Source organism: Perissodus microlepis, chromosome 19 (assembly GCF_051167445.1).
Source record: "Perissodus microlepis isolate ML-2025 ecotype Zambia chromosome 19, ASM5116744v1, whole genome shotgun sequence".
In the NCBI taxonomy this organism is placed as follows: Eukaryota; Metazoa; Chordata; class Actinopteri; order Cichliformes; family Cichlidae; genus Perissodus; species Perissodus microlepis.
Window position 1 is genome coordinate 3,752,456 of NC_140479.1, and position 13,056 is coordinate 3,765,511.

The following is a 13,056-nucleotide window of genomic DNA, read 5'->3' on the forward strand; positions in this document are numbered from 1 at the left end:
CTTTATTAAGGAAAGCATGAATTTACTCACGAAAGACCCCACCCCCTCTAATTGGTCCAATTGGTGCACAGTATTTTGAGAAACCAGAACTTCTGACTTTAAAAAAAAAAAAAAAAAAAAGTTCTGGGCATGGTCTCTTTTATATGATACCTGATTCAGGTGAGCATCTGAATAGCCTAAGTCAGGGGTTTTCAAACCACAGGAGAAAATAAACATCCACATAAGCAAAGGTCAAACTGCAATAAAGCACATGGAAGACGTTTTTTATATTTGCACCAAGTCCTATAAATAATTCAATAACATATATACTTCAATCACTTATATATAAATTAGGAACACCATAACCAAAGCTCCCTAACCTGGCACACTAGTTTACTCGCGGAGCTCATAAACTTTGAGCTCCTTTTATTCTTTTGCTCCATATACAGCGAAGGAAGCAACCAGGAAAAGGTGAATACTGCTAACACTCTTCTCTTAAATACATGTACAAGGAGTTTAGGTTTACAAAACAAATAATACATTTTGAACAGCTCTAACTCAGGTTCTTTTTCCTCACACACGTAGGATGGCCAGTCCTCCTCATCTTCCACAAACAGTCACTTAAATACTATATCAAACCTGATAAACCTAATAAAGAATCACTAACCCACAAATGTAATTCTGTTTTATGTAGTTTTTAAAAATACCAATCCCTCAAATGAATAAAAATACAGGTAAGGGAAATGGATCTGCTATACAGATGATACCCATAATCGATTGCATATTGATAGGATGTCTGATCCTTAGCAGTCTGCAAAGACTCTGTGTGCCTTCCAGAGCACTGTGGCATACACACATCCTAAGGTCATGAGAGAGGTCGTACCTTCTCTTACTGATTTATGGTATAGGAGGACACCTACTCTGTATCTGTTTAAGTATAAGAGCCCTTTGTTTAGGTGGACCGCTGGCACCAGCTTTGGGGAGTCATTCACAGGGTCACATCTTGACACACACACACACACATACTTACACATACACACAGACGGTAACCATTGTTCATATGTATGCCTGTGAAAGACGTTACCACAATAAAGAGCAGTGCTACGAGGGAGCTAACTGAGAGTGACTGGGATTCGAGGGGAAGGAACAGCGCTCGTCACAGTTCTCTCCCTCGTGCACAAGCAACACAAAGATCTTTGGTGATTTGCGTCTTGTTTTTGCTGTTGTAGTAGAATTGTCTTGGTCATTCCAGCAATAGGTGTGTGCTACACAAACCTATCACTATTATAGTGAATGATCTGCTGTCATGTTCCTCCAGTCCTCTCCAGTGCTCCGTTTGTTTGTGTTTCTCTCTCTTCTCCTCACTCCTCTCTGTAAGGGCGCCACTCGATTCCGGGTCCCCGCCCTTGGCCAACACACCTGGTTGCAATCGTTTGAGTGTTGCCTGATTGATCGTGACAACAGCATTAATGAAAGTATATGAATCTAGATAATGAATCAAGATAATGTTAAAACACATATGAAACAATGAAGCCTTCATTCAGGTTAATTTAACCAGCCCATAGTTATCCTGCTTGTAAACTTAGGCTGCTGAACAGGGTTCTGCTTGAGATCATTTCCTCTTTAAATGGAATTCGTCCTCCCCACTGTCACCAAGAGCTTGTTTATACTGTTTTGTTGAATAAATAGAATTCTCTCTCTGATATTATAAGGTCATTACTTGCATTATAAAGCATCTTGAGATGACTGTTAATGTCAAATTTAGGTCACATTTAATTATACATTTAATTGTAACTGTTAAAGGTCTGAGGCATTCGGATAGTTGGTAGTCTGTGCCTCATTTTAGTAACATTTACCAGTATTTAAAATTAACAGCCAGGAAGGCTGCTTCCCCACAGTTTGGCAATGGAAATCTAAAACAGTGAGTTAGAACAGCGGTCCCCAACCCCCGGGCCTCGGACCGGTACCGGTCCGTGAGTCGTTTGGTACCGGGCCGCGAGAGTTGAGGCTCAAATGTGAAATGTATAGTTTTCAGGGTTTTTATCGGTTTTCAGCGTTATTTTGTTATCGTTTTTATCGTTTACTCGGTTTTCCTGGGTCTTTTCACGTGTGTTATGAATAAATTTTCTTTTTTTCGGTACCGGTAGTAGTTTTATTTTGTTGTATTTATCCGCGACACCTTAAAGGCCGGTCCGTGAAAATATTGTCGGGCACAAACCGGTCCGTGGCGCAAAAAAGGTTGGAGACCGCTGAGTTAGAATACAGAGTGAGTTTCAGAAACATAAGAAGGTAAGAAGGTTCAAACTGATTTTGGATTTTATATAAGAGTATTTTCAAATCCCTACTGTAGGATATTGTACAGGATATTGTGGCTCTGCCAAAAATGGACTGATGCGTGTGTGTTTTTTTGTTTTGTTTTGTTTCTTTTGTTTTTTGCTGAGAGAAGTTCGGGAGACAATCTAGCAGTTTACACTATTTTGTAATCAGGCAGTTAAAGATTCGTTAAAGACACAGGTGTGGACTTCTCAATGTCAGGCAGTCTGCACACAGAGAAGTGAAGTACAGTTCAAAATTCAAAATATATATTAGACACATGAAAACAGGAAATAATTGTGACTGGCTATTGATGGGGAGATGCCGTGGTTTAGACTTAGTGCTCCCTGATTTGTTCTGCTCGGGGTCCTTCTGCATGGCAACGTTCATTAACCTCCAGGGGTCTTGTCCTATGTGAGGAAACTCCTCCCTACCTTACAGTTGTTACCAGGAATGGTTTATTTTAATTCTGAAGTCAGCTTTAATCGACACAATGAAGTCTCTCTTTTTTTTTTTTGTAGCTGACTAGAACAGTGTTTCCCAACCACTGGAGAAATGATTATGTGTGCCGTGGAAGATTATCTGGTTCCACCTGATTAGTACTCTAAATCACCGGCGTGAGTAACGGCCAGAACAATTACATTCTCTTCCACTGCCAGTACCTGCTCTAATTAAATAGAATGCACACTGTCAATAAAACAGAAGAAAACGAAGAAGAAATGACATAATAGTCATGCTGTGAACGAGACAATGCAGCGAATAATAGCAATAGATAAATATTTGAAAAGAAAACGTAATCAATCTGATCTGGCCCCTGGAGAAAATCCCGACCTAGATGAAGGCCCTAGCATGAGTAGTGGTCAGAACAAAGCAAAAAAGTTACACTGGGGACAAACCGAACCAATTCCACTCTGCCTGGTGCGCGGAGAAAAATGATCAATATGATTTTTGTGATATTTTTCTTCGGTGTTGTGCCGTGTGATTTTTCTAATGTGAAATATGAATATGAAATATGAAATATGTGGGAAACACTGCATTAAGTGTTCAAATTTTTTTTAAAAATTCAACGTTTTGATACCAGAGCAGTTTCTGTAACGCATGTGGAAGTAGTTAAAAAAAACCTACTGAAAAATATAGTAATATAACAATGTAGTAATTACATTAATAAAGATTTCAAATAGTGAACTTGTGAATACTGATTTAGCAAAATAATAATAATAGATCTAACAAATAATAATAATAATAATAATTAGAAGAAATCTTATAAATAATAGTGTGGCTCAGTATTATTGGATTTGCACACTGATGACTAATGAATCTCACGAATAATAAATTGCATGCTTCAATGTCATTGCTCTGGCACACACAAGATTTAATTGTAAAACAAAACTGATTGGGTTATTCACCCGATTTAGTTTTTATTTGTTGAAAATTAACTGCATATGTTTTAATTTGAAAAAATAAAAGCCGGAAGAGTAGCAGGATATTTCCGTTCCGTCAGTTCCCTTTGAGTTGTCGCCGACTCAGGTCTGCGGCAGACGGAGCAGCGGTGAGAATGCAGAGATCTTGAACACAACTCAAGTAAATTTTTCCCTTTTGCTTTTGTGGACTGTCATTTTCTTATAAGGACTAACGTGTTGTAGCCGGAACGACCAGGTAAATGATCACCTTCATTTTTTCCTCCAGTTTTTGTGCAAACTTTTGCCCATTCGCTAGCCACCCCAGGCTAGCAGCCTGTTACCTGTTAGCCTCTGCTTAATGTAGCTGTTAAAGCTAAATGACGACACTGTTTAATAGATGTTTAAGTGGAGAGAAAGAAATGTTTTTCGGCTCATATTGTTAGCTTACTTTGGTACATGTGGGTGACTTCAGTGGCATGTTGTCTTTGGAAATAGAGGAGAGAGTATGTGACTTTCAGGTGATTAAAAGTGTCAGATACTTCGTAATCCCTCTGAGAATCCTCACTGAAGCTGTTGGGTTTAATCAGTCAGTCTATCTTCATTTCGAATTCATGGTCCATGTAAACAGAAAGATCGCAGAATAGAATACAATAGAACAAGTTGGGGAGTTTTGCCAAACCAGACTAATGTGTTGCTACAGCTGCACATTAGAATTCTAACCAGAATACCTTTTAAACCTCTTCAACAAAAGGTTCCTTTAAACCTTTCCTGAAGTAGACAGTGATGGCAGCACCACTCCCTCAAAAGAGATTTGTAATTCCTTATTTATTCTTTTAACACCTTACTCATTACAGTTTTCTCTTTTAATTACCCTGGCAGTTTTGATATATTTAGGATTGGAAATGGAGTTCAGGCACCAAGGTTAAAGAGCAGCAGAACAGCAGCTGAAATTCATGGTTTTATTTCTTGCCTGGCACTCTTGGAGAAGTGTGATGTCTCTGTGGGGTGTGGTTGCAGGTGCAGTCAGTGCTGCTTGTCTCCTTTACTACTAAGATGTGGGGTGTATGTCATGTAAGATAGACTATCACTGTGTTCTGGTGTATTGGAAACCAAAACGTCTTAGTTTTTGTGAATAAAACACTGAGCATGAAGCTGCTGACACCCAATTTATTTCTGAATGTCCGGCAGCTCAGTTCTGTCCTCGTGATGTCCTGACAAATTCTGGTGTTAGAATTCCGAATAGTAGGTCCTGTCTATGTTTTCACTTTGATTCAGACTGGACTAGACTAGACTCAGCGGGGACATGGTCTGCTCTTTTCTGTGGGACAGTAGTTATTTTTAGAGTCTTCCTGCACTTCAGTGAACACTGTGTGTGTTAACGAAGAAGACCAAGTTGTGCTGTTCAATAATTTATGAGCTGCTCTCTCTTCTTCTGCATCTTTCGCCTCCTTTTCCAGTCTAATCTACTCTGTTAGGGACAAAGGCTGAATAGCTTTGTCTAAAAAACACTTAGTGGAGCTCAGAGGTGCTTTAGCAGTGGAGAGAGGCTTGAAATAAGATGTAACAAGATGCAGAAAAAAATAGGTATTGATAAAATATATTCCACATATGCACTACAGGCTCACAGTATGAGATACATTTATGAGAACTTTTGATATTTGAGGGTGTGTGGACTGGAGCCAGATCTATATAGAGGCACTCAGAGAGGAGGTATCCATGTTGCTCTGATTTATTTTATTTCTGAAGATCCAGACTTGGGAACAGTGGGTTTATAGCAGCGTGACCATCTGTAAGTGTATTTAAAAATAGAAAAATCCTTCGGTGAACTGTCAGTGAAAACCGTAGTTCGGCTTAGGGCTGTGCGATATGACCAAAATCTCATATCCCGATATAAGAATTCTATCGTCCCGATAACGATATAAATGGTAAATGGTCTGGATTTGTATAGCGCTTTACATATCACAAAAATGTAACATTTTCTGTAAATTCTGTGACTCTCGGGCAGCTTGAGTTGCGGGACTCTCGGGCAGCTCGAGTTGGGGGAAGTGTTTCCAGCTGGGCGTCGTGTACCTGGAGTCGAGTGTTTTAACCACTGCATGAAACCATACATTTTTAGACATAAGTTGTAACAGCCGCCGTTTTCTTTGTGAGTATTTATTACACGGTGTGCTGCGGGGAAAAGCCTGTTCTAACGTTTGAGTCTAAAGCTTTTTTTTTTTTTTTTTTAGCACCTGGCGTCTTTTTTTTTTTTTTTACTTCTCATCCGTAAATAATCTGCTCTTTCACGTGATTCAGTTTATTTTGAAAAGTCTCAACGGGATCTTGAGCTTTATTATGAAAGGTTTATGTGGAACATAAACAAGCGGACACGCGATGGTGTTACCGTAGTTGTTGCTAACCACAACACATAAAAACAGGCGCTTGTCCGTCCTTAGTGTGGCTATATTAAATATAAGAGAAAGAGAGAACTTTAAGAAATTAATATAGCCACTGCAGTGACCATCAAAACGGTGAAAAAATATTGCCGTAAACAGTTTATTTTGCAACGCACGATCTGATATCGTCGTGTTGGTGTTGTTCCCAGATCGTCATACTAAAACATTTTGTTCCAGGATCAACATTGCAAGTGACCAATCAGAATGTTGTGACGTCATACTTTTGCGACTTCGGGAAAAACCGCCGTAAAACAAAAAACTGTACTTAAGCTGTGAGAAACCGCCTCTGTCCTCCGATCAACGGACCCTGACCCTAACCCTAACCGTAACCCTTTAATAAACGGTAAGCAGAACTGATATTGTCCTTGCAACATCGGAATTTCATAATGCACGAATGGCTTGGCTCGCAAAAGAATAACGTCACAACAATGTGATTGGTCACTTGCAATGTTGAACCTGGAACAACATTTTCATGATGATCTGGGAACAACACCAACACGACGATATCAGATCATCCATTTTGGCACACCACGAAACAAACGGTAGCGTAAAATGAAACGATAGACGTTTTTATATCGTCATCCGATATATATCGTTATATTGAACAGCCCTAGTTCGGCTTAGGGATTTTCTTGGCAACTATGTTCTTAGCCGACTAAACAAGGAAAAAAAATTAGGCTAACCATGACTAACAGTTTTATTTTTTTAAAGGCAGTCTAAAACTAAGAAACAATGAGATATCGTGTTAAATTTGAGAACTACTTAAGGTCAAAAACTCATTAAACAAAGGCATTTGAAACCATTTGTCACATTCATCAACAATGCGTAACTGTGCGTCATCTCGCATCATGCATTATGAACATTGCATGTTATACTTTGGAATCACATTGGAGTCACTGTTTCTAACAAGTGCAATCATTCAATAGTTATCAGAGCTCAGCACTGCCCTCTGTCAAAGCTTTAATTTCTGATGTTATGCTTTAGATTTCTGTAAGGATAACTTGGAGAGATCTTAGCACAGATCAGAATTTACTCTGCCTGACAGAGGGATGTTGCCTGTACTATGAAGCACAATTTGGGGCTTAGAGAGGTAACTTTCAATTTAATCCTGGATTTTCAGTGTTTATAAGGTGGTTTGCTTTTTACCAGGTTATAACACCAGATCTAATTAGTCGAAAGCAAGTTACTGGTTACTTTCATTAACAACAACGATGGCAAAACCGTCATGTGGCTCCGCCATCCGCTTGTTTATTTTCCACACAAACCTTTCACAATTAACCTCAAGATCCTGTTGAGACTTTTCAAAATAAACTGAAATGATATACGTTATTCTTATTTCTCAGAAAACTGTACTATGCAAATTATGCCGCAAACTGTCCCCACCACAGACTCAAACATGGTAAACCTCTTCTACCACCTACGCAAGAATCATGTGAAAGAGCATGGAGAGAGTTTACAGCTGAGAAGCAAAAAAGAGCCTTCAGGTGCTCAAAATAAACCTTAAATGTTGGAACAGGCCTTTCCCTGCAGCACACCATGTAAAAAAATACAAAGAAAATGGCGGTCATTACAACTTATATATCTAAAAATGTATAGCTTCATACCTCTGTCAAGCGACACCCAGCTGAAAACACTTCACACAAGTCGAGTTGCCCGGGATTCACAGAATTTACAGAAAATGCACTATTTCTCGAAATATATTGCGATCAGGATATGAGATTTTGGTCATATTGCACAGCCCTATATATCAGCGGTCCCCAACCTTTTTTGCGCCACGGACCGGTTTATGCCCGACAATATTTTCATGGACCGGCCTTTAAGGTGTCGCGGATAAATACAACAAAATAAAACTAGTACCGGTACCGAAAAAAAGAAAATTTATTCATAACACACGTGAAAAGACCCAGGAAAACCGAGTAAACGATAAAAACGATAACAAAATAACACTGAAAACCGATAAAAACCCTGAAAACCATACACTTCACACCTGAGCCTCAACTCTCGCGGCCCGGTACCAAACGACTCACGGACCGGTACCGGTCCGAGGCCCGGGGGTTGGGGACCGCTGCTATATATCACAAAATGGTGCATTTTCTGTAAATTCTGTGAATCTCGGGCAACTTGACTTATATGAAGTGTTTTCAGCTGGGTATTTTGTACCTGGAGTTGAGTGTTTTGACCAATGCATGAAACTATATATTTTTAGATATAAGTTGTAACGGCTGCCATTTTCTTTGTGAGTATTTATTACATGGCTTGCTGCGGGGAAAAGCCTATTCTATCATTTGAGTCTAAGGTTTTTTATTTTGAGCACCCAATGACTCCTTTTTGCTTCTCATCCGTAAACTCTCTCCATACAGTTTCACGTGATTCTTGTGTAGGTGGTAGAAAAGGTTTGTCGTGTTTGAGTCCATGGTGGGTACCGGTTTCCTGCATAATTTACGTAGTACAGTTTTCTGGTCCATGTCAGGCTTTTTATAACCAAACCATGTCCAAGCTACATAGGTAGCCACTCATTTAGGAATAAGGTCCTCGACTTGTTTTTTTTTTTAACTGGTCCTTTAACAATAGATGTTTTAATTTCGTCATCCAGCATATTTCATCATATCACGCAGCCCTGGCTTGCTTTGCAGTTTAGGGCACAGGGAGACCATAGTGTTCATCAGTTCTCCATCAGGATCCCAAAGGCAGCTGTTGGCTATTGGGAATCCTCTAGTTCCAATGTCAAGTTGATCTGTACGTCCATTTAAAAAAAAAAAAACTAAAAAAAAAAAACCCAACCACAATCTTAAATGGTGTATACAGCAAAATAATATATATAGTAATATATATATTTTATATAGAGCTGGGCGATATAAGATTTTTTCATATCACGATATGTTTTTTTCATTTCAGGCGATAACGATATATATCACGATATAAGCCAAATAACTACATTTGTAAGATTTAAATGTGCCGTTGCTCACAAGTAAAATGTGAAATAATCAGCAGCTTGTTTTGATTTAAATATTTATTTCCCATAATAAGTTCAACAGGGTAGATGTACTTAAGGAACATGAGACTTTTTCAGATAAATAAAGGCAAATATTGCAAACTACACAAAAGGCAGCCGCTAAAGCGTTTAAGTTTCAAAATAGAACAAACAAAACAGACTACTAAATTGTCAATTCCACTTAGAAACAAAATATTAATTCTAAAAATAAATCTTAGCCAATTTTGTCTGTTCTTCTGTAAAACAAACTAACTTTTGTCAATATCAAATAAACTGAGAACTAAAAGGAAATTCTCCATCTCTCCTTGTTGTATAGTTTAGCTTTTCAAACAGTTTTAACAGTTACTTTAGTCTGACAAAAGCCGAATGACGAATTAGCGCTTTCCAGTCAGAGATTGAGTTGCACCGCTTTATTGTATTTCCAGACTTGCTTTCGGCACAATTTACAGTGCGCGCTACTCTGTTTTTTGTCAGACTTGAAATAGCCAAAATACCTTCACACTACGGAACTTCTATGGCTCTTCCGTTCGACAATCTCTCCGGCATCATCTGTTTTCTCTTCGGTAACCTTCGGTCACGCTCTCGGTTGATTTTTCTCTAGTCGGCGCACTCATTTCCTCCATTACCCGGGCGGCACGGCGGCTGGCTGCTTCCCAAACAAATACACATGTGCGGCTTGGCACTTGTGCTGTACGTAACAAGTCACGTGACGTGACGCTGCGGCTGTGATTGGTTCGGCTCTGCGCTACTTAATTTGGATTGGCTGTTCTTTTTTTTTTTTTTTTTTTTTAAGAGGACAAGAGCGGTGAGGCCTATCGCAATAGTTTAATTTTTCTATCGAGAAAAAGTTATTTCGCAATACATATCGTTATTGTTCTATCGCCCAGCTCTAATTTTATATATATACATTTTTGGAAACTTAAAGAAATATGCTAGAAAATATTACTCTCATTGTTAACATCACCCACAGTATTCACCGAATGAGAATATTTGTTCCCAGTATCCACTGCTGGGGTCCTCGATTGGAGCAAAGTCTGAGCCAAATCTTGTGTGCCTTGGTGCTGTCTTTCTACTAACGCTAGATAAACTAACCTGCCTTTGTTTTTTGTTTTTTATCCTATGTCTAAAAGAATTTTGGAGGATGGCAGGTCATCCACACTGAGCACTTGGGAGAGCACAGGAAAAAGACAGAAGGTGAAAGAGGAGCACTACTGGTGTTGTGCGATGGAGCGTGCTCACAGCCTCCTCCTGGACGAGGAGGCATGTAATCAGGTGGGCAAACACCAGAAGGCCGAGTTCATCTTGGAATGGCTTAACCACCTAAAGAGGCTCCTCCCAGTCACTGACAGGGTAAGAGGTGATATGATCATGGAAAATAAAAAGGAATTAATTGTGTAACTCTAAGAGTGGTAATTCTATTAATGTTTGTTACCCATTAGGTCGATATCAGACAGAACCAGCGGTGTTTGGTTGACCAGCTGTGGGAAATTCTAATTAACTCTCCAAGCGGGCCTACCCGCTGGCTGTTGGCCCACTGCTTGGCTGTGCTCTATCGCTTAGGAGACCCCATCCCATCCAACTTAATGGTGGAGAGGTGTAACGACATAATACGCAGCAAAGATGACTCGCCGTCAGCCCTTCCAACCCGGCTGTAAGTCTGGATACATTTATGATCACGAGGGAAGAAAAAAAAACTTTTCCTCTTTTCCATCCCCTTAAAAATGTGGGTGCAGTACCCATTCAGGGAGCATGTGAGACAGTGTTAATAACAACAGTGTTATTTTTTTGAAAGCTTGAAATTTAAAGAATAAATCTCTATTCACTGATGTCACAATTGGAAATGTTATTGTGATGTGATTATTTGAATGAAAATGAAGCTGAAAACTTTTTAAGACTTAAAATATGTTTAGTTCAGTTTTCAAGCTAGTTTTTAAATGCAGTCTGTAGGCCGTTTACGCTCTGAACATTGCTTGTTGATATTTGTTCACATTAAATGAGTCATTAAATGCTATCAAGCTTTTGAAAAGTAAGGTTCTGAAATTGAGTATGAATCGTACTATAATTAATATAATCGTAATATAATTTCCACTGATTTCCATTTTTTTTCTGTCTGTGACGACAGTGGTCTCAGCTAATATATATGGCTCTTCCTTGCCCTCCTGTTTTTTTTAAGATAAATATCATGCTGACATGTGTTAATATTCCACCACAAAATAGATGCTGTTACGAAATGGGAAATTCATGCTTGCTGATGTTTAGGGTTTGTTGAACACGTTCCCTGCAGTTTTTCAAACCTTGGCTCCTCTAGTCTGCATGTTGACGTATCCTTAGGCAGGATGTTTGAACCTTGAGCTGCAATTACATCCACTGAAGTGTGAGTGCGTGAAGGTTAAAAAGCCCCTTGGCATACAGTAGAAAAGTGTTTGCATGAATGTGTGTGTATGGGTGAATAAGACGTGTCAGTAAGAAAGTGCTTTCAGAGTAGGAAAGCACAATATAAGTGCCAGTCCATTTACCGTTTTCTTATGTGTTTTTCAGGGCAGCCATTGCATGTCTTGGCACATTATATGAACAGCTTGGTCGGATGCTCATCGGCTGCTTCAAAGATACGTTAGCTTGCCTGCTGAAGGCTATGAAGAGTGCTGAGGTTTGTTCACTTATCTCCTGCTTTTGTAAGTTTCAGAAAGATGTAGAAAAGACTAAAGCAGGTTTAACAAATTGTCAGTGATTCTGCTGGAACAAAAAAGGGACACATGCAGACTAACCACAAACCAGACATTTATTCAGACATTAATATGTAATTCTTTCCAAGGTAGAATGATTGTACAGCACATATCTGGCTTTAAATAACAAGAACTGGGTTTGAATTCATTTTGGATCTGGGTCAAATATATAACACAGGGACATTTATATATTTACTTAAGTTTTACCTCAACCAGAAGCTTTTAGTAGCTATCATCAAGTTTGTAGCTCTGGCACAAGTATGGCTGAATATTTGTCTAACACTATATAGAGGGATCTAGTTTAAAACTCTAAAACTGTTGCCCGGCAACCTTTAAAAACACCTCCAAATTATTTCCCTTTCTTTCAGGTTAAAGAAGTTTAATTATACATTGGATCTTTGTGATGTCCTAGGACAAATACCTGCAATAATAGATTTATAATAATATTTTCCACATTATCCAAGACATGCGGTTTTAGTAAAACAAAGAAATACATCACCACAGCTCTTACATACAATTATAGGAAAGAAAATGCAGTTCATTATCAGGACCTTGTTCTGTAATTTGTGTTAATTCAAAGAAAATGTGCATGTGTTTGTGTGTGTGTAATTAATTTCATTTTGGGAAATACTGAAAAAGAAAAAAAAACAGCATATTGGAATGGACTTCTGACACCACCACCTTTAGGCTAATTCTGGCTCTGGCTTATATGTGTGACATCCCTGCCTGCCCTGAAACTGTGTAGTGATAAATGCTGAAAATGTTACCTAGATATTCTGATTGAGATTTTGAAGGGCTTTTCTCACTTGAACAGGTCAAAGTAGTTATAAGATAAAGAAAGATTTTAATCAGAACAGCTGCAGATTTGTGAGATGATTTTTCACAAATAACCTTCTGTGCTGCTCTCAGTCTCAGGGTCGCTATGAGATCATGCTCAGCATGGAGAGGATCCTTCGAGGTTTGGGTGTCAGTGCAGTGTCATGTCACCGTGACATCTACAAGGTAGTGAGAGCCTGTCTGACAGACCGGTCCATGGCTGTACGCTGTGCTGCTGCCAAGGTAACAGCAGCCATCATGTCTCATTTGACATTATTTATTATTTATTGTTCTTGTAACACCCTGTCAGTTTAGGTTTGATTTCCTTCCATGCAGCTAGTTTTAAAAATCAATCTGAATCTGGAGGGCTATGAAACTTTCTCTTGGTTTCTGCTCAT

At 38.9% G+C, this 13,056-nt stretch overlaps 1 protein-coding gene across 2 annotated transcripts in view; it reads left to right on the plus strand.

Annotated features, from left to right (window-relative positions):
• The first annotated feature begins 3,803 nt into the window (after positions 1-3,803).
• heatr5a (HEAT repeat containing 5a) overlaps positions 3,804-13,056 on the plus strand; it is a 52,281-nt gene continuing 43,028 nt past the window's right edge. For both annotated transcript variants that reach the window (XM_084914283.1, XM_084914284.1), the window contains exons 1-5: positions 3,804-3,948; positions 10,250-10,469; positions 10,559-10,770; positions 11,658-11,766; positions 12,752-12,901. In XM_084914283.1, coding sequence (XP_084770409.1) covers positions 10,344-10,469; positions 10,559-10,770; positions 11,658-11,766; positions 12,752-12,901 — 597 coding nt within the window. In that variant the 5' untranslated portion in view covers positions 3,804-3,948; positions 10,250-10,343. The remainder of the gene's footprint in view (positions 3,949-10,249; positions 10,470-10,558; positions 10,771-11,657; positions 11,767-12,751; positions 12,902-13,056) is intronic.